The sequence below is a fragment of the Triturus cristatus genome, chromosome 2_1 (genome assembly GCF_964204655.1).
Source record: "Triturus cristatus chromosome 2_1, aTriCri1.1, whole genome shotgun sequence".
In the NCBI taxonomy this organism is placed as follows: domain Eukaryota; kingdom Metazoa; phylum Chordata; class Amphibia; order Caudata; family Salamandridae; genus Triturus; species Triturus cristatus.
The window spans coordinates 861,136,363-861,156,427 of NC_140581.1; the positions used below are offsets into that span (position 1 = coordinate 861,136,363).

The 20,065-nt window shown below is 40.4% G+C and overlaps 1 protein-coding gene across 2 annotated transcripts in view; it reads right to left on the reverse strand.

Moving 5' to 3' along the window:
* DOCK8 (dedicator of cytokinesis 8) overlaps positions 1 to 20,065 on the reverse strand; it is a 567,196-nt gene that overhangs the window by 123,275 nt on the left and 423,856 nt on the right. For both annotated transcript variants that reach the window (XM_085632978.1, XM_085632979.1), the window contains 4 exons: positions 19,631 to 19,744; positions 13,436 to 13,591; positions 10,668 to 10,807; positions 9,961 to 10,130 (listed from right to left, as the gene is read on the reverse strand). In XM_085632978.1, coding sequence (XP_085489104.1) covers positions 9,961 to 10,130; positions 10,668 to 10,807; positions 13,436 to 13,591; positions 19,631 to 19,744 — 580 coding nt within the window. The remainder of the gene's footprint in view (positions 1 to 9,960; positions 10,131 to 10,667; positions 10,808 to 13,435; positions 13,592 to 19,630; positions 19,745 to 20,065) is intronic.

A 20,065-nucleotide genomic window follows, 5' to 3' on the forward strand; every position in this document is an offset into this window, starting at 1 on the left:
AAGGTGAAGCATCATGACCATTTAAAGCAAAGGAGGGATTAGCTAGCTGCCGAGGAAGTACAAGCTTTGAGTGAGGTATTTATTATGTGAAGGTATAGAGTCAAAGAGGTGAAAAAAGAAAGTATGTTGTTGCTGCTTAAGGTTGCTTTGAGGGACTTTATGCAGTTAAATCATGAATAGAAACATGCAGAAATATATTATAAAGAGTATTTAAGATGTCAATGCCATTGGCATGTTATTTATTTTGTCAACAAAGAAGTGCTTAGTGGTGGAAGATTTACAAAGGTGTGTGACATCACAGAATGTGGAAGATGACTACTGTGTTTTTTTAGGCACAAATATCTAAGATATTTTTTTCTTTTTGAATGCCATACATTTCACTGACAGTCAGTATCAGTATGGCTACGTCATTTCACCTAACAGTATTCTAAGAACTGTGTCTTTCCTAGGACAAATGCTATGTCGCGTTCTCTGGATATAACACTGGTAATTGGAAAACAGAATTTTGGATTGAGCTTTGGGTGGTTAAGTTTGCATTATGATGGCTAATTGCGATGGCTGTGCTCAATGGAATTGTGAAGTAAACTACTGAGTAGAGTAATTAAGGTTGTATATCAGAATATTAAATATAGAAATATTTTCTGAAATATATGTTATGTGTAAATGTTCTAGTGTTACCTCCAATGGAGCAATATGTTTGTGGACTCTAATTAGCAGACTATATTTTTGTCAGATGATCTTCTCAAAAAGAGATATTCTAGGGCCACATCATAATTACTAGGTTTGCAATGAAGCTGGAATATGAATCCATGCATGCAAGGCTGGATAAACAGTTTATTACCATTTCCCTTGAGATATGGATGTGGTGATATAGTGTGAGAGATTGTTTCTAATATTGGAGTATATTATGTGATCAGCAGTTTAGTTTAGAGGATAACATTTATTGCTCTTGAATACACAGCTTTGCTATTTCAAACTTACCCCATCAAAATTAAGTACTGGGAGACTTGAAATCTGCATCCTACGAACATTCAACACTAGGTGTATTTATTTATAGTACATAGGAGTCTACAATCTCTTTACAAAACTGGCTCTAATTGTCGTATTACAGTACAGTTGTGACATCACTAGTCACATGTAACATGAAAACGATGTAGCTGCCCAGCTATAATAGGTTATTACAGTTGTGTTGTAAGGTCACCATAACTGGTGCGAATGGCAGGTCAAGGTCTGGGGAGAGGATGTATCCTAATGGCTAGGGCAGTCGATCTCTTATCTGGGGAACCGGGTTTGAGTCTCGGCAATGTCGCTCAACATCCTGTGATTCTGGGCAAATCACTTAATCTCCCCGTGCCTACAAAAAATGTATGTGTCCTTGTGTAATGCAACCGGTGCTTATGTAAAGCGACCTGATACCTTCGGGCCATGTTCGCGCTATTTAAAACTACGGGGAAAAAAGGAACAGAATTACAACTGCAATTTAAACTGTAAAAATGAGAACTAACATTTCAGGTCTTCTGAACTCTTTTACGGAGATGAACAGAAGTTAACAGAAAGGAGCAATTTATGCTGTATGTTTATTTTGACACAGCTATAGTTCATTACACATTAACAGGAATCTCTCTGCATGTTAACATGCATTATAAACTAGAACTGTTTTTGAAAGTGGCTTATAATAAAGTTTATATAATACGTTTTTGCAACAAATTACAACTTTTACATTGATGTGTTTAAATTCTCACTACATTCATTATATATATATATTTTTTTGTAAATCTTTTTATTAAACCATGACATGTTCGTACATACAAAGAGCATACCAATAGTCACTTCAATCTTATAGTACATTTAAATTTACTATTCATGTTGACCATTGAAAGTCCACATTCATTAACCGTACAATCATTCCCTACCTCCCTTTTAGAATCCATGATGTACCCTTCATGCTTCCCAGATTTTCTCTCCTTTCTTGGGGCACCCTCTACTTTTATAGATCACTGTCTCGGCTTGCCAGCACCAGTCGAGGTCATTTTCCCATTCCTCCAACGTGGGGGTGGATGTCGCACCCCATTTCCCAGCGATATTTTGCTTGGCTACTATTGCTGCCAATCCCAACCAAGTCTTTACATATTGAGGCCAGTCCTCATTCGCCTCTGTAATCAGGAGGAACCACTTGGGATCCAGCGTAACCTCCAGCCCCACCACTTTCGACATTGCTCAAGCGACCTTTATCCAAAATTCACGAATGCTCGGGGACTCCCACAGGAGGTGATAAAAGGATCCCTCTAACCCACATCCTCTATGGCAACTCATGTCTGCACACCTGCCCATTCTAGAAAGCACTGACCTGGGATATTACACTCTATGTAAAAATTGTAATGGCATTAGTCTGAATCTAGTCCGGATCGCCACTTCCCTCGGGCCTTAGAGTACTTCCACCCATTGCTAGTCTTCTACACTACCAACATCTTGTTCCCATGTTAGTCTGAGAGTGGCCGTGGGGTACGGAGCATTATTGATTATTTTTTTATAGTATATGTAAATTGTCTTATCTCGTATCTGCTCTGTGAGTACTCGATCTTCTAACGGGCCGCCCTCTATTGTTGTCTCTCCTTCCCTGATATGTTTCTTGAGCACATGGCCTAGTCGCCAGTATCGCAGCCATTTCCCTTGACCCATCGAATAATCCTGCTGCAGCTCCTTGAAATTTATATATGCTCCCCCTCTCCAGACATCTCCTAACGTCTCTATTCCTAGCAGTTCCCATTTAGCAAAGCCAGTTAAGTTGCCTACATTCTTAAGAAAGTCCCCAGCCCAGAGAGGAGTCATACCCAAGAGTTTCTTATCCCACCCCAGGTATTTTGTGGCAGCCTTCCACACTTTCACCACCGTCCGTGTGTGGGGCGGAAAAAGTCTATCCACTTGCGTACCATAGAGAACTGTGTGTGGTCCCCAGGATCCCATTGCCACTCTATCCACCCTGTAGGCTGTACTCTTTATTTGCACCTAAACTAATTCACATGAAGAGCAAGAGGTCAAGGAATTGGAGGAAGGGGGGAGTGCGCCCGACGAGCATGGAGGCGTCTCCGTGAGGCTCCCGGCACCAACACGGAGGAGTCCTGCTATAATGGAACTCCGAGTGAAGCTGTTCATGGGGAAACATCGGTGAACCGATGTAGACAGAGACGCGACGACACCCGAAGCCGTTCAAGGCGAAAAACAAGTAATATTTCCAGGTAAAACACTCCTGCGCGAATTCGCCCGCCATTTTGGGAACTCGGCTCGAGCAGCGAGAGCTTTGCTGCTTCATAGATTTGAAACTGGGCTGCCTTGATATGCCTGGAACCCCATTTATAATACCATGACTTTACTGCCCACAAAAATGGTGACATTATCGTGGCACAGCTATCCCACACTGATTCATTATTCCACAGCTGTTAAGGGGATTATGATATGACCGCCATCTTGAGTTTTTCTCTCACAACTCCAACGTGGCAAACTTTCCAGTACTCAGATGATCATTAACTGTTTTTTTACTAATTTTCACTTATGCTGTCACTTCAAATGCTGGATATTTTTGAATTTTTCATTTCTTTGCTCTGAATGCTGGCTCTTATGACGCATTTTAAGAAGAAGGTGAGGGCGTTTTGAGGGAGCACAGTTCATGTGCAGCAACGACTGCAGTGATCCTTATTCTTTAAGATAGTGACTATCTGATAGCCCCTCATAGGCCACATCAATACACCTGTCTGCTTAATCTTTATTTAAAGCACTGCGTACTCCAGGTTGAAGCTGCTTCCTTCTTTTACTTATCTTTCAGTCAATTTTTTCTGGATTCACCTTCAGAACTTTCTTCTTTACCTACATCTCCAGTTCATGGGTAGAACGAAAGGCTCTCCTCATAACGCATCAAAACCACAACGCTCTTTTATTAAAAGCTCTACACTTTTCTCACAGCTATCCAAACTGGAAGACTTACAATTAATTGAGGCAGAAAGCGCCAGCACAACAATGAATCCTTCACAAGCTACATCAGGAAAATCTAACGTGAAACGGTTGAAAAAAGATCCCCCTTTGCCCCATAAGCCAGCTTCCGCAGTTTCAATGGAATTGCTGCTACAGGAGATAAGAGCCCTTCGACCCTTCATGGAGGAGACTAATTCTAAACTACAAATCCTTTCAGACAACTGGTCGCAACTAGATACAAGACTTACTGCAGTAGAGCACAATGTCTCTTCCCTCAACAAAACTACTAAGAAGGTCACTTTCTTGCACTCTCAAGTTTCAACTCTTCAGAAGCAGGTTGAGGACCTTGAAAATCGCAACAGAAGAAATAACTTAGGTATTTATGGTCTGGCGGAAGGGGCCGAAAATATAGACTCCATTGCATTCTTCATATCTTTCCTCCCTAAAATCCTACACATGTGAGATGACACTACGTTGAACATACAACGCGTCCACAGACTGGGACGAGCCTCTGCTACTACTTCTTCTTCACAAAGACCAAGAGGAGTCATTCTTTATTTTCTAGAATATACGGACTTGCTGAAAGTATTGGTAGCAGCCAAAGCTATTCAACGGATCACGTGGTCCGGTTCCACACTGTTCTTTGCGCAAGACTATTCTAATGCTACAGCAGCCAGAAGTAAAGCCTTTCTCAACATGAGACCTGATCTTCGCTCCATGGGTGCTAGAGATGGCCTCTTCCACCCATGTCTTTTTAAGGTCACCTACAACAACAGAACAACGACTTACAAAGATCCAGTCGTTTGCAGAGCTTCATCAATTCGCACAAGACGGATTCTATGGTCTCTTCAGGCTTTTCCTCGCCGCATATTACATGAACTAATGAACTGCATATTTGAGATGTCGATATCCTTTTGATTGCAGGTTTTATGGAGTTAGTTTCATATACATGTTGACAGTTCTTCCTCAACAGCATTACAGTTTATTTGTTCTTTTTTATTCTGTTTTGATGGCCTTGAATTCTTGTATTCGGTTTTAATGTTTTTGTGATCATGGTTCATTCTGCGAACTAAGTTGCATATCTTATTCTTCGCTTCACAGTTATGTCTAGTCGTCAAGAGGTAATCCGCGAGTCCTGCCGAGCCTTCCCTAGACGTCTGTCTGCTCCATGTGGTTCCACATACCCTCCCATCCACATTCCCTTTTTGTAGGTATGCTTTTTGTTTTGTCTTTTGTTATTTGTCTCGCAATGTCTTTTGTTTCTCGATATGCCTTGCATTCTCTGATTCTTTGCTTAATTGGTGTCTTTAGTACTCTTATTTTCTCTCACAAGTTCGATTTTATTTTTATATTTACTGCTGCATATTCAAACTTCACTATCTTTTCATTTTTCCATTTTTTATCTACTATACTTTTCTTCCTTTATATTACCATGCTCTGCTCACATTTCAGGTTTTGAACATACTCTCTCTTTCTCCCTCTTTGCCTAGCCCTTGCTCTCTGTATTTTTATTGCTTTTTCACTCTATCTTAGCTTCACTGACTTGGACTCTCACTTCACGTTCATGCTCCCTTTTTTTTTCTTGATATCCTATGCCTTTAAAATTAATTTCTTGGAATGTTAGGGGATTAAACTCTCCTATCAAAAGACAAAGAGTTTCATCCCACCTGGCCAAATTAGGTGCGGATATAGTATTCTTGCAGGAAACACATCTCACAGAGGTTGAATCTTTAAAATTAAAAAGAGGCTGGGTGGGAAGTTTTCTTTTCCCAGGGAGATGGCAAACGCAACGGAGTTATGATATTGTGCAGTAAAACGCTTCCAGTTAAACTTATATCGCAAAACACAGATGAAGATGGTCGATGGCTGAATGTAAAATTGTTATTGAATGATGTTTCAGTTTCTTTTCTTAATGTATATGCTCCTACCGGTGGTGATGCGTCTTTTTCGCATGCATTAGCGAAGCAGATTACTCACTGTATTGAAGATAATTTTATATTAGCTGGTGACTGTAATCAGGTCTTTGATCCATTTATCGATAGAAATTCTAGATTCAATTTTGTCCCTAATAAGTCTCATAAATCCTTTGTCCATGCCATTACCCAACACAAACATCTTGATGCTTGGCGTTTATGTAACCCGACCATTAGAGAATATACTTTTTATTCTCCTGCTCATCAAACCCAGTCAAGGATAGATTATATTTTTGTTTCTCACAACATCACGCAGTCTCTAATGAACGCAGAAATTGACCCTATTTTGTTATCTGATCATGCCCCTGTCACAATTGGCCTTGACTTACTACCCAAAGTTGATGCTCCTAGAAGATGGGGTTTTAACAACTCCCTTCTTCTAGATCCAACGTTCACTGATTCCTTCACCACCTTCTTCAGTGAGTATTTTGCGTTTAATCAAGATGAATCCTTGTCATTTTCAATTATTTGGGATGCTTTTAAAGCTTCAGCAAGAGATTTCATTATTGGTTTCACCACCAAAAGACAAAAAATAGCACGCAAGATCTCCTTCAGGACATTAAGAGATTGGACCTCTTACTATACTACTCAATCGAAGGAGTGCTTAACTACTCTTATTGATGCCAAAATGCAATTTAATAAGAAATCTGCAGACAATGCTTCCCTATATTTATTAAAAGCTAGCACAAAATTTTATGGAGGCAAAAACAAAGCAGGGAAAATATTGGGTAATTACTTGAAAATCCGACATAACAAGTTAAATATTGAATCCATTTATGATGAACATGCCGATTTAAAATTTAAAGATGCAGAAATATTGAAGGAATTCTCCCTTTTTTATAAATCATTATACGCATTCGAAACACAATCCACGGATCATTCATTGTCATATTTCTTCTCCACAATTCAGAAACCCCAACAATTCCCTCTTGATTTGTCCTCTTTGGAATTATACCTAACACAACATGAACTTTTGAAAGCTCTCCAATGTCTTAAAAAAGACAAAGCACCAGGTCCAGATGGATTCACCGTTGAATTTTATCTCCACTTTTCTAAACTCTTATTACCCAAACTGCACTTTCTGATACAATCGTTTTGCTCCCTCGAGAACTCTGTTGGTTCTTTCTCAGAAGCTCACATTTGTCTCATCCCTAAGGAAGGCAAGGATTCCAGATTTTGCAAAAATTACAGACCCATATCTTTAGTCAATATTGATTACAAAATTTACTCCAAAGCATTAGCCCTTCGCTTGGACCCATATTTACCGGATTTGTTGGGCAAATAAATATCTGGCTTTGTCAAGGGGAGACTCATAACTGATAACACACGACTTTTTAAAATGTTTTATCAAAGTCTTCCCACTTAAAACCCCTTGCAGCAATAGCACTAGACGCAGAAAAAGCGTTCGACAGACTGTAGTGGAATTACTTATTTTATACTCTTAAATGGTTCGGTTTTGGCCCCAAATTCATATCTTTTATTTCTCTCCTCTATTCTAACCCACGAGCTGCAGTCTGCGCTAACGGCCTCAACTCCTCGTTCTTTGATTTAGGTAGAGGAGTCCGACAAGGATGCCCTCTGTCCCCCTTCCTTTTCAACCTGGCCTTAGAGACATTTCTTTCTAAACTATGTCAAAATCCAAACTTGCATGGTTTTCACACTTCGACCTCCCACGTTAAATTGGCAGCTTGTGCTGACGACATTTTGCTTTTTATGTCCAAACCAGAAGATCCAATTCCGGCTTTCTTAGAGACAGTAGGTTCATTCTCACTTGTTTCTGGTTAGAAATTGAACAATGATAAGTGTGAGATTTTGCCCTTAAATTCACCTTTAAACCAGATTTTAGTACTTCTAACTTCACTTGGAGCCCTAAATCCATCAAATACTTAGGATTACACTTCACCCCTTCAATTAAGGAAACGGTAGCACTGTGTATGAATAAGTGCATTAAAAAAATGTCAGAGTTAACCGCCAAATGGCATCCTCTTTATTTATCATGTTGGGGGCGTTTAGACACTATAAAGATGATGTTATCTCCTATAGTTTTATATACTATCTCCAATATCCCAGTCCACATCCCAGCTAAACCTTTCAAGAGGGTTAATTCAATTTTCTCCTCCTTTTTGTGGAACAACAAGAAATCCCGAATGTCTTTATTAAAATTGAGTCGCCCTAAAGCAGAGGGTGGAGTTAATTTTCCCAACTTTTCGACTTACCAGAAAGCATTCCTTTTTCGTCAAGCTTCGTTCTGGTTGCTTGATTCTACAGATGATTCCCCTCTTTGGACCTTAATAGAACGTCAATTTCTTTCCCCCTTTTCTTTTCACGAATATCTATCTTTTTCACGTAAACCACAGTCCCTCTCAACCCCTATAATCAAACTAACCTCCAAACTTCTGGAATCAACTTCTCCATCCTCCCACACAAACAAGGACTTCTTCCTCAACTCAACAATTTGGCACAATAAGAATGTGCTCATTCGAAACAAACCTTTTTACTGGAAAACTTGGAGACAATAGGGACTATTATGGATTCATCAATTATTTTCAGAATTAGACTTCATACCTTTTTCTTCACTCAGTCGCACATTTGACTTACCTGTCTCATTCTGCCATAAATACAACCTACTTAGAAACGCTGTGCTGAGTACATATACTCAACTCACTGATACACCAGTCATTTCTAACACACCGGATACTTCACCACAACTCTATACTTTGTTAATCACTAAGCCCAAAGCATCTGTCATATATAGCTATTTACAAGATAAACATATTGTTCGACAGAAGTCTAAAATAGAGGAAGCTTGGGAGACTGATTTCAATACATCCTGGCCACTATCATTAAGGCAACACATATGGGTCAAATTGCGCAAATCTTCCAGAGCTGCAAACACAACGCAAACATTGTTTTTTGTATACAATAGGCTTTTATTAACACCCTTTGCATTAAGTAAAAGGATTTCGACTTTGCCAGATACTTGTTGGACATGTTCATCCTCAAGTGCAGATTTATCCCACATGTTATTCTCGTGCCCATGCGTTCTTACTTTTTGGAAACAAGTTTGGAATCAAATTAATTTAATTTTTTGAACCAAATTTTCCTTTGCCTCCACTCACAAATTTTTAGGCAGTCTCTCACCTATTTGGGATAAAATCACGTTTAATGTCAAAAGTATTGATTTGTTGATAGCAGTTGCCTTTCAGCAGATCACCTTTAACTGGAAAGATTTAACAAAGATATCATACAGGGCTTGCTGGTATGCTGTTTGTCATAACCATAGAATGGATACTTCCTTTGTCTACCCTATACATTTGGCAACAAAGAGAATATATTTGTGGTCATCCGTTACAACCTACATAGACGCAAGTGCCAAACGAAGTTCTCAGTTGCAACCATCTCAACAAGAAGTTCTTAAACCACCTTAATTCCCCTAAATGTTCCTAAGTACTTTCATACTCTAGTGAAGTTCATTTTGCATTTCTATTGTTTTGCTTTTTCTAATTTTATTAATTAGTCCAATTCATGTAATTTGAATGTAGTGGTTTTATTATGTAATAATGTGAGTTCTTTAATATATACCGTAAATAGACACCTTTATTCTTCTCAATAAAATTCTTCTTGAACTTTAAAAAAGAAATATGCTAATTTAAAATTGCTGAATAGTTAAAGGATTACGATACACATGAGAGAGTTTATGAGAATAGAACTGTGTCCTCTCTGGCAATGGATTTTATGGATTGATTTGGTTTTAGAGGTGTATATATAATCATTTTGTCAATAAAGGAGGAGATATTTATACTAAAAAAAGAAATTGAGGGAAGGGTAATGGGTTGCCTATATAATTTAAGGAATACATTACCCTATGTCATGCAGTAAAAGGATACTGTAAGTCACCTCGTACGGCAAAGGGCAATTGATCATTTATGTACCCTTTTTAGTACAGTGCAGTTTGCTCTTCTGGGCATCATCAAGCTTCAGTGTTAGGCATAGATCAGGAAACAGTGGGAAAAGAATGTACCTGTGAAATCATAGAGCTGTGGCAGTGCATCCAAGATGATCCCAACCAAAGGAAGGTAGAGGGCCGCGATTTTGGTTTTCAGCTCCGGTTTCAAACATCGCGTGTCCAGGTCATGGGATCCAAGCAGGTTATGTATGGCGCTAATTGCTTTCCTCTGCACCTTACAGATCCTGTAAGAAAAGAAAAACTTGGTACATCTCTAGCACCTTCTGAGTAAATTGCTATTTTTCAAATGGTAAACTTGAAGTAACATTACAATAAGATTCTCAATCAAGACAAATGTGATTCTCATTTGCTTTTCTGTATTCTTTTCCATCACATTTATCAATCAGAAAAAGATAATTACCGACTAGAGATACACTGAGTATTATTCAAACATTCATATAAACATGCTATATTTCTCCAGCTAAAAGCAGTTAATGAAAGTCTTCTGATGCTGGATTTGCAATGCGTGAAATAGTTTTGCATATAAAATATGAATAAAAATCCCCAATTCCTTTCTCTTTGAACAGTTAAGGAGAATAGGAAAAAGCACAAATATCTGCTTGATTCCTATTGCTTTAATACTAGTTATGCAACATAGAAATTGCATGGGATCAATTTTTAAGATCTTTAATGAATCATAATCCCTTTTTAATAAGCGGGGTGCCATTACCCTTCAATTCGCAAACTCTTTTCTAATTGAAGTATTCTTTAAAGTCACCTACCCTTCAGCCTCAGTATCTAGAGCAGCCACCAGCTCGGTGAAGAGAAGCCCTGTCAGGAAGTGCTGCTGGCGATAGTCTGCCGAAAGATCGAACATGCTCGCGATTTTCTGATCCTGGAAGCTGGAACTTGAACTTGAGTTCTACACAAAAACATAGAGACTGAACCATTACTAAATGTGCACCAGGGCACACAGTTGTCTCACAACAAGAAATTTACAACTCAGAAAGTAGGACTTTAAAAAATCTTAACAATGACACTGAACATTTGTCATCTAATAGACTCACCGTTCACACACTCCCTTAAAACAATGGCCCTGATTATGATGCCAGTCGGACATCGTGTTAGAATGGAAACTGACCGACTAGTAGTCGGCGGTTCCATCCAACGAATTTGGATGCGAACGCCCATGAGGTGGTCAGAAACATCAGTTTTTCCATTGTTGCTTGTGCAGGGGCCGGCATTGGAAAAATGGATGTCTGCAAACATCCATGCCCTGCGTGCCAGCACCGTGTGGGGCCTAATGTGTGGGGCATGAATGTTTGGGGGGGCACCACAGGTGCTCCCCAGGTCTCAGAGCGAAGGCTACGAAGCCTGCAGAGGGACGGAGGCCCTGTTAGGAGCCCCCAAAGTCTGTTTCTGACAGCCTTTCAATGGTGGGAAAGGCTGCCTGAAAGGGAAATTGTAATCCCTACGGCGGTGCCTGAGCAGGCACCACCCCATTGTAGGGGATTACTTTCCGACTGATGGTCGGACGGGCTACTTGAGCCTATTGGAATCATCGGTCGTCCCTCCGCATACTGCCTCCGACCACTGCGCATCTTAATGCGGTGGTCGGACTGCAGCACTAGATGTTGGTCGGACTGCAAACAACAGGCCGTTAGTTGCAGTACGACCGGCATCATAATGAGGGCCTATGTTAAGATATTACATTTGAACAAACAGGGCACTGAAGATATTTTTATAGATGCTGTAACCTGTAAAAACATTTGAGTCGGGCACTCCAGAAATGAGCTGTGTACGGGGAGCGAGTCATTTTTAAGTTTCAGGTATGGGTAGTGTATAATGGTAGGGAGGAGCTTTTAGAGTTTAGGGATGGGTGGGGGTTAGGGTTAGTAAAAAGGTTGTAGGGGATTAGTGTAATGTAGGGGTATTAAGGAGTTTCTAGGATTCAAGGAAGGGTGGTGTTTAAGCATTCTAAGGAGTTTTTAGGGTCTAGTGATTGGTTGTGCATATTAGTAGGGAATATTTAGGTGTTTAGTGGCAGTAAAGGGTGTTTAGGTTTAAGAGATGGGTTGTGTTTATGGATAGTGAGTGTTTTTGTGGGATTTGAGGTGGATAGTCAATTGTACACTATAATAAGTTAATCATTGAGTTTAATTTATTAATACTAACATTAATTTACTTTTAAATTAATGATATTGTTGATATATTTGTCACAAAAATGACTACAAAAATTACACAGTAAATATTATTTTATTTCATTACTAATAATATTATTTATACTAAGTAATATTTCATGATATTATTACATTATTAATCATTCAGATTAAATTTAAATGTAAATAATAAATTAAAGAATGTTATTTTAAAATGTATATTTGTAAGTATACATTAAAATAGATATATCTATATATTTAGGGTTAGAAGTAATACTTACTACCTTACCTGCAAAATTATTTCTCCTCCCCTTTCTAACATACCACAATGTAATGACTGATGAAGTAAAAACAGTCAAAACAGTGACTGATTTTCTGAATTTTTGCCCTCTGTGTGAAACGCTTGGTTCAGGGGGTGAGGTTTGGAAGCGCTGTGGAAGTGGAGTACCGCATAATCATGTGTATGGTAGAGAATGTAAGTATATTGCAGCAGTGCATGGTAATTGTCACCATTTTTGTGTATTGATTGTTATAAGTAGAGGTTGCCATTGATAGTGTCCAAACAGAGCTCAGCTTAGTTAGTACCCTATTTTGGGCCGTACATGGTTGTGGCAAATAAACAAAAATCCTCCAATTAATTTCGAGACTGCCCAGCAGGGATGTGGCCTTAGCCTCATGGGTATGGAGAAGCATCTGGTAGCATTTTAACATGTGTTACAAGGAGTGGCAGTGCTCAGCTCCAGTGGATTGCCTGCTGGTTTGATTGTTTTATTATGTGACCCAGAGATTTAGTCCCAACTGTCTTGAGATCCTTCCAGTCATCACTGACCAACCTTCCCATCTGCCTGTTGGTCAAACACAACATTTTGTGATGTAAACACCTTTATGCTGGGGTGTCCGTCCTATGGCCTTAAGATGCACGGCTAATCTCTTTCAATTTATGAAGATCCTCAGATCTCTTAGTGCCCACAGATGATTTGTGTGCAACACAGACTTACACATTCCCTTTTTTCAGTGCCAGTGGTTCACAGATATGGCGTCAACTTGCTTAATAGATTACTTTAATGAATTACAATAAAAATAGAAAGCGGTAAAGAAAAACAGGCACATCAACTGCTGGCAATTACTTTTCAATGGCCATTCCTGCTTAGAAGATTATGAAAGTTATACTGCCTTTTGCAGCACTGCTTTGATGAGGCCTCATCACATAATACATGCCTTCACCTCTTTCTGAAAAAACACTTCAGGAGGATATCTTTAACAGGCACATCCCACTCATGCCTGTTTGCTACATTTGACTGACCTTCATTAAATTCTCCTTACGTCTAAACGATGTAGTACTCAGCAAAGGACACTCGCTTGAAGGAACCCCAAGGGCGATGCATGCATACCTGTGACGATAAGGAAGGGCACGGAGAAGCAGGAGCAGACGGCGGGTTCACAAAGAAGAGATTCAAGTTAAGGAAGTGCTCATGACTGCAGAGGATCCTCAGGAACTCCAGCCTCATCGAAATCAAGGCCGGGAACGAATTCAGCTTGGTTGAAAGCTTGTAAAAGACAACAGGACAACATTTCAACAGGTAGATACTTTTTGTAGACTAAATGCTTTAGGAGCAACATAAATTCTAGTGCTGCCTCAGTAGTTGTAGAAATACAGTGAATACTAGCAATAGCTGGTGAATATGCGTCTTTTATATTTAAATGTAACCTTCTTCCTCAGTTGTCTCTTTATGTGACTGATCAATTTCAAACTACAATATCTAACCTGCAAAAGCTTTACATTCACACTGAATATGGTTGGGCTTTAAGCCTCCTTTTTCTGGCAGTGGGCAATGATGGTGAGCATGTACACTGTATATAAATTATAATAGAGCTGCTCTGTCTTGGAAGAAGAAGTAGAGAGTACAGGCGGAGAAGCAAAATGTGAACATTGGAGACAGGAGCAGCACACATTAGAATATAAACAAGCTTAACATATGCATACATCCATGACCGCTGATATTAATATTAGCAGGTTTAGCACATTTTACAATCCCAGGGCCCGGATTTTAAAAACTGTCACACAAAGCAGCACCCAAAGTTGCTGTGCTGCGCTGCATGACAGGCAGAGAGCAGGAAAGTGCCATATTTACTAAGATATGGCGCTATCCTGCTCTCAGCGGGAGAGAGCAGGATAGCGTCATTTCTTAGTATATATGGTGCTTTCCTACTCTCTCCCTGGCGCTGGCACACAATTAGACTTTCTAGTGCCACACACCCACTTTGTACAAATATTGCAAAGGTGTCTGCGTGAGTCTAGCATAGGCTTTGTACTGGAAGGTAATCCTTCCAGTACAAAATACTATAATTAGGCTAACTTTAACCCTTTTGCCACATTGGATGTGTGCTGCACAGTGCAGCACACATGCAAAGTGGGAAAAGTTAGGAGAAATAAAAGCAATTCTCTTTTTTAATGCTTGCTTTCAAATGGTGTTATTTTTTGGTGCAAAACGTGGACTACTTTTGTTAGTAGATAGGGTTTTGCATCCCAAACCATGGGCAGTTTCACAGGAACGCCCATGTACCAGGACTTGTCTTGTCTTATGCCCTGTCACAATAGAGATCAAAACATATGTGTTCTTGTTACCTACATACAATCTGCAGAGTCTCCTTTAGCAGAACAACTCACACAGCGTCATCCCTGAGCCCTTAGAAGAAGAGATGGGAATCACAGAAACATATTTTCCCCACTGACTCCCTCCAATGTTCTGGATTCGATAACTACACCAAACGTATGTCCACGCCCACCTCTTCTGTAAAGTGATTGACACGATAATTACTAAACTATGATTCCTCTTATCCCAGCCACTAAGAAAGGCAGTACTTGGTAATGATTCAAGTCAGACCCCGCAATAAGGAAAAATCGCACAATTACATTTTGTAGATCTCTTCTAATTATGAAAACTTTTTATTTCAACTCCCCTCGGCACTCACAGCCCATGCCAAGGAACGCCTGCTACTGTTGAGAAACTGACGATTAAGGCACTGAATCAACTCCTCTGGTCCAAACATTGTCACCTCTATTGCCATGGCACTACATTCTCTAGATAGTAAACAACCTTCCACCGCACTAGACAATTGGGGAAGATTTATTAACTAAAGTTATTGATCTGTGTTGTGCAAGGGAAAGAATGAAATGCAGAGTCATGTTTATTTAAAATCAGCGGGCGGCTTCTCCGCTAAGGTGGAGGAGCGTCGCTCCACTGCTCTCTGAGCAGATTAAAGTAAAATTAAAATGATAACAACAGAACGTTATTATCATTTTATTTTAAGTATGGAGCCAAGTTAGGGTAGGGCGGGGCTGGTCTTGCATCATAGAGAGGAGGAGTGGTTGATGTACCATAAGTGCGCATGTCGGTTTGGCTAGCCAAACCGTCATGCGCACTTAGTATGGTCTCCACCCGGCTGTATTGCACAGCCTGGGTGGAGAACATGCACGGGCTCCCCCTCCATGTCTGAGAGCTGAACCAGGCCGCTGGGACCAATCATAACATTGTTTTCCTGCTACTGACAGCAGTGTTGTAATTGGTCATGCTAGTGACAGCAGTTTGGTGATTGACTTTGGAGTCTGGGAGCCTGGAAAACAGGGAGGGTAGAGGAGAGGCGGTTACTGGTGACCGGCAACCAGCAGGTAAGTCTTTTTTTTTTCTTCTTTCTTTTTTCCAACCCCTCTTGCCCCTGCCCACTGCCACCACCATTCCCTTCCAGCCACCACTGTATAAAATGGCCTGATGCTGCTGTTGTCTCCTGTGCTGGTGCATAAAGAGGCTTCCTAGCACCAACACACAACCTCTGCATCTTGGTGTCAAGGTGTGTGCCGCTGTATTGCACAGCCTGGGTGGAGAGCATGCACAGGCTTCCACTCCCTGTCTGGGCGCTGAATCAGGCTGCTCAGACCAATCACGACGCTGCCGTCATGCTGGTAACAGCAGTATTGTGATTGGTCATGCTAGTGACAGCAGTGTTGTGATTGGCGTAAGGGAGTCTGGGAGCCAGGGTGCTGCTGGGAGCCAGGAAAACAGGGAGGACAGAGGAGAGGCAGACAAAAGGTAAGTCTTCTTTTTTTCTTTTTTTTCCTAACCCCTCCTGACCCCTACCACTGTTCCCTATCAGCCACCACTGTTTAAAATGGCCTGATGCTGCTGTTGTCTCCTGTGCTGGTGCATAAACAGGCTGCCTAGCACCAACACACAACCTGCACCGTGGTGCTGGGTGTGTGTGTGGTGTCTAGCATCAAATTTGTACTGGAAGCATACCCTTCCAGTACAAAAACCAACTTGTACATAGACAAATTGTAGTACATTCCACACAATGTGTGTGTGGTGTGCAGTGAAGCACACATACAATGTGGGAAATGTTTGTAAAAATTGGTCACATAAAGTGACGCAAAACATTGCAAAGTCATGGATGGGTATTTACTTTCCAGCATGAAAAGTATTTTGAGCTGGAAAAGTGCCATTTTCTTTACACAAATGGTGCTTTGCAATGAATTTTGCAACTTTCTGACAAGAGGGCGTTCCTGGGGTGTAATGTGGGTGGATCAGCACAAGCACCCATAGATTTTGACTCAAAGCCTGCTCTACCAAGATCATTAGGACATGCTGTGCTCAAAAGAATGTCCCCAACAAGCTGGTTCAAGAGGATCAAAAGAAGTTTATGCCCGGAAGGAACTGTCATGAGTTAATGCTTACTTTGGTGGGAATGATAGATCTGGCAACTTCGAATTCATTGTTTTAGCTGTCATTACATTAGACTCAGTGATATCATTTAATCAAGTAAGTTGGGTCTATCTGGGTCAAGTATTGAAATGTCTCGGACTGGGGCTCACTTTCTGTAGGGTTGTAGAGATGCTTTACAACTCTCCGAAGGCTAGGACACTGGCTAATGACAATTTAACTGACCATGTGAGGATTATGAAAGGGACGAGGCAAGGGTTACCGTTATCTCCTCTTTTGTTTAGTGTCTACATAGAACCCTTTGCACAAAGTCTCAGACAGAATAACAATATTGTTCCTTTCAGGGGGAAGAGTTTTGGGGGAAAACTAGCACTGTATGAGGATGACCTAATTCTTTATAAATCAGACGTTAACAATACATATCCCAAAATAAAACAGGAGGTTGCAGTCTTTTGTAGGCTCTCAGGGTACCAAGTAAATGTAGGCAAGGCAGAGATAATGACATGCAATTATATGTGTGAGGGGAGAGAACAGGAAGAATCCATTAAATATTTCGGTATCAGGGTGGTGAAAGATCTAGGGAAATTGGTGAATCTAACCTAAACAGCGTATTAAAGAATGCAAAGGCCTGCTGGAAAAGTGGAGAAATATGCCTCAGACAATTTATGATCATACTCATATGATTAACATGACAATCCTGCCTAAATTTACCTTTTTATTTGATAACACTGCAATAACTTTTAGCAAAAAGGAGCTGAAGAAATTCCAAAGGGAGATCAGTAGCTTTATCTGGAACTCGAGAGGGGTTAGGATGTTGTGGAATAATTTTAGAAGGGAAGTATCCTAAGGGGGCCTGGCCTTACCAGATTTACTGCTATACTGTTGGGATTTTAAATGAAAAAGCGGCAGGGGGCTGATTGGAGATCCTAATATGATCCCAATAGGTATTTTATGGCAGAGCTTGACAGCAGATTTTAGTATAAATTTGGGCCCCGAAATAAAAAGAAAATGTTTAGACTTAAGTAACCCCAGGCCGCAACCAGGTTCTTGTATGATGTACTAATCATAATAGGTATTCCTTATTACAGTTTACTTGCCCCAATCTGGGATTGACCAGAAACCCTGGAGTGTTTTAATAGCAAGCTATGTGGTCCCATTAGAAGAGAAAATATTAAGAAGTGGGGTGACCTATTGAGTGAAGGAGAACTGCTCTTGTGGGAACAATGGGGGAGAACATCTGGTTACTTTTCCAAGTTTAGTACCTCTAGATAACAGCATGGATAAAGTGACAGGATTGGTTCCAAGCCTAAATCTTGCAGATGGGGAGGGACATGCAGGACATCCGAACTAAGAAAAAGGAAGTTTCCAACTGGTACTGGAATTTTGTGGCAGCCGCAGATAGGAGAGCAAAGCTGCTTTGAAATTACTGTGGGATCTGCCACCCTAAAAAGGAATCATTTCCTTATCCTAAATATATACCATTGGACTCCTGCACAAATGGCAAAATCCAAGAACTTAATGGAGTATAAGTGTCTCAGATGTGACCGGAAGGAGGATAATGGCATACATGTTTGTGGAGTGTCCAGGTCTGGTTCTCTTCTGGCAAAATGTGGGTAAGGTGTTAAACTCAATATTGACCTGTGGAACCCAAGGAAGCCCCTTCTTGATATTGTAATTATAACTGTATTTAAATAGCGCTTACTACCCCTGACGAGGCATCAAAGTGCTTTTTCAATGAGTAGCATGCTAATCTGGAACCCAAATAGGATTAGTGGAGGATTAGTATAAGGAAATCAGAGTTAATTTGAGCGGTGGAGATGCAAGTCTGTTAGGTGGATTTAATAGGATAATAGAGGGATAGAAGAGGGAGGAGTCTAGAAAGTGTTATTTGGGAGATCATAGTAGCAAGATGAGGTTTGGGATGAGTAAAGTGAGAGATGAAGGAGGGAAGAGTCTCTAGAAAGGGATTAGGGAAATCATGATAGGGAAATGAGGTTTGGGGTGAGTCAATGGAGGGATACATGATGTAAGAATTTAGAAAGGATTGTTTGGGAGATCATAGTAGTAAAATGAGGTTTGGGTTGTGTGAAAAGCGATATAAGAGGGCGGGTCCTCCTTCCTCAAAAAGGTACAAAGCACACTGTTACTTTGTTTCATTTTGTTGGCAAATAGAGAAATTTGCAAGAGATGGACACGTGCTGAGTCCCTGTTGGACACAGAATGGCAATGTGTGAGAAGGCTGGATAGGGTCAATTATAACTTGAAAAGAGAGGCGACGTGGGAGCCTTCTGAAATAAGGCAAAACAGAAAGTTAGCGTGAAATAGCCCGATGATTGCACCTAGGTTCTCTTTAAAAAGTGCTGGTTCGTGCCTAAGCACAGAATTAGAGAATTGGTTAAAGAAATGCCACCTGGGCCAAAAACAGCTGTGGAGGTGTCAGTTGTGTTGTTTGCACCGAAGGGCGATTGAGGCATTCTTGGTGATATGAGGACAATCAATGTCTCCTTGAAGCAGGTGCTAAATTGGAAGAAAATGTATTTCACCTAACATTTCCCACATTAAAGGTGTGCTGCACTTGTACGGCACACTTCTATTGTGTCAAACGTATTAGAAGATATCTAACAAACAAAACCTCAATGTTGCAGCTTCACTAAACAAAGAGTGAACAGTATTTTTAACATTTTCCTGAAGTCAGTTTTCAGATGGAAAGGAGCAAGGTTGCGTGGAAACCAGAAACAACGCAACACTTGTCTGTAAGAGGCACTTTATTTTATACAAGTTTGCTGCTATCTTGTGCACACTTTTCAAGTTCTCTTTTCTAACTTCTCTGTTCACGTAGAGAATTTGCCTTTTAATGACTATGTTCTGTACCTGATTGCAATAATTCTTGATGAGATTAAACACAACGCCACGGTCCATCAGGGATAGCAGGTCATACAAGAAAAACGCCAGGCTAATGTTAATCTTTTCCGCTTGCTCTGTTTCCTATAAGAAAAAAAAAAAAAATCAAAAAACTAAAATGCAACAACCACATTTGCTTACAAAAAATATCTATTTTTAAGCTTTTTCCTAAGTGACTGCTAATCAACTGGACAGCTCTTCCTCATCCCCATCATTTTAGGACCAGATACCTAGCTGAAATGTAGATTCTCCTCAAGACCTGCCAGCATAAGATTCACAATTGTTTGCAGAAGCACATGAAGCTCTTTAATGCTAGTGATTCAGTCATATGTGTGATTCCTGCAAGGGCATCTCTGCCTCAGATTGAATTCAGATGGAGCCTACCTGCAAGAATTGTCCAGGGAG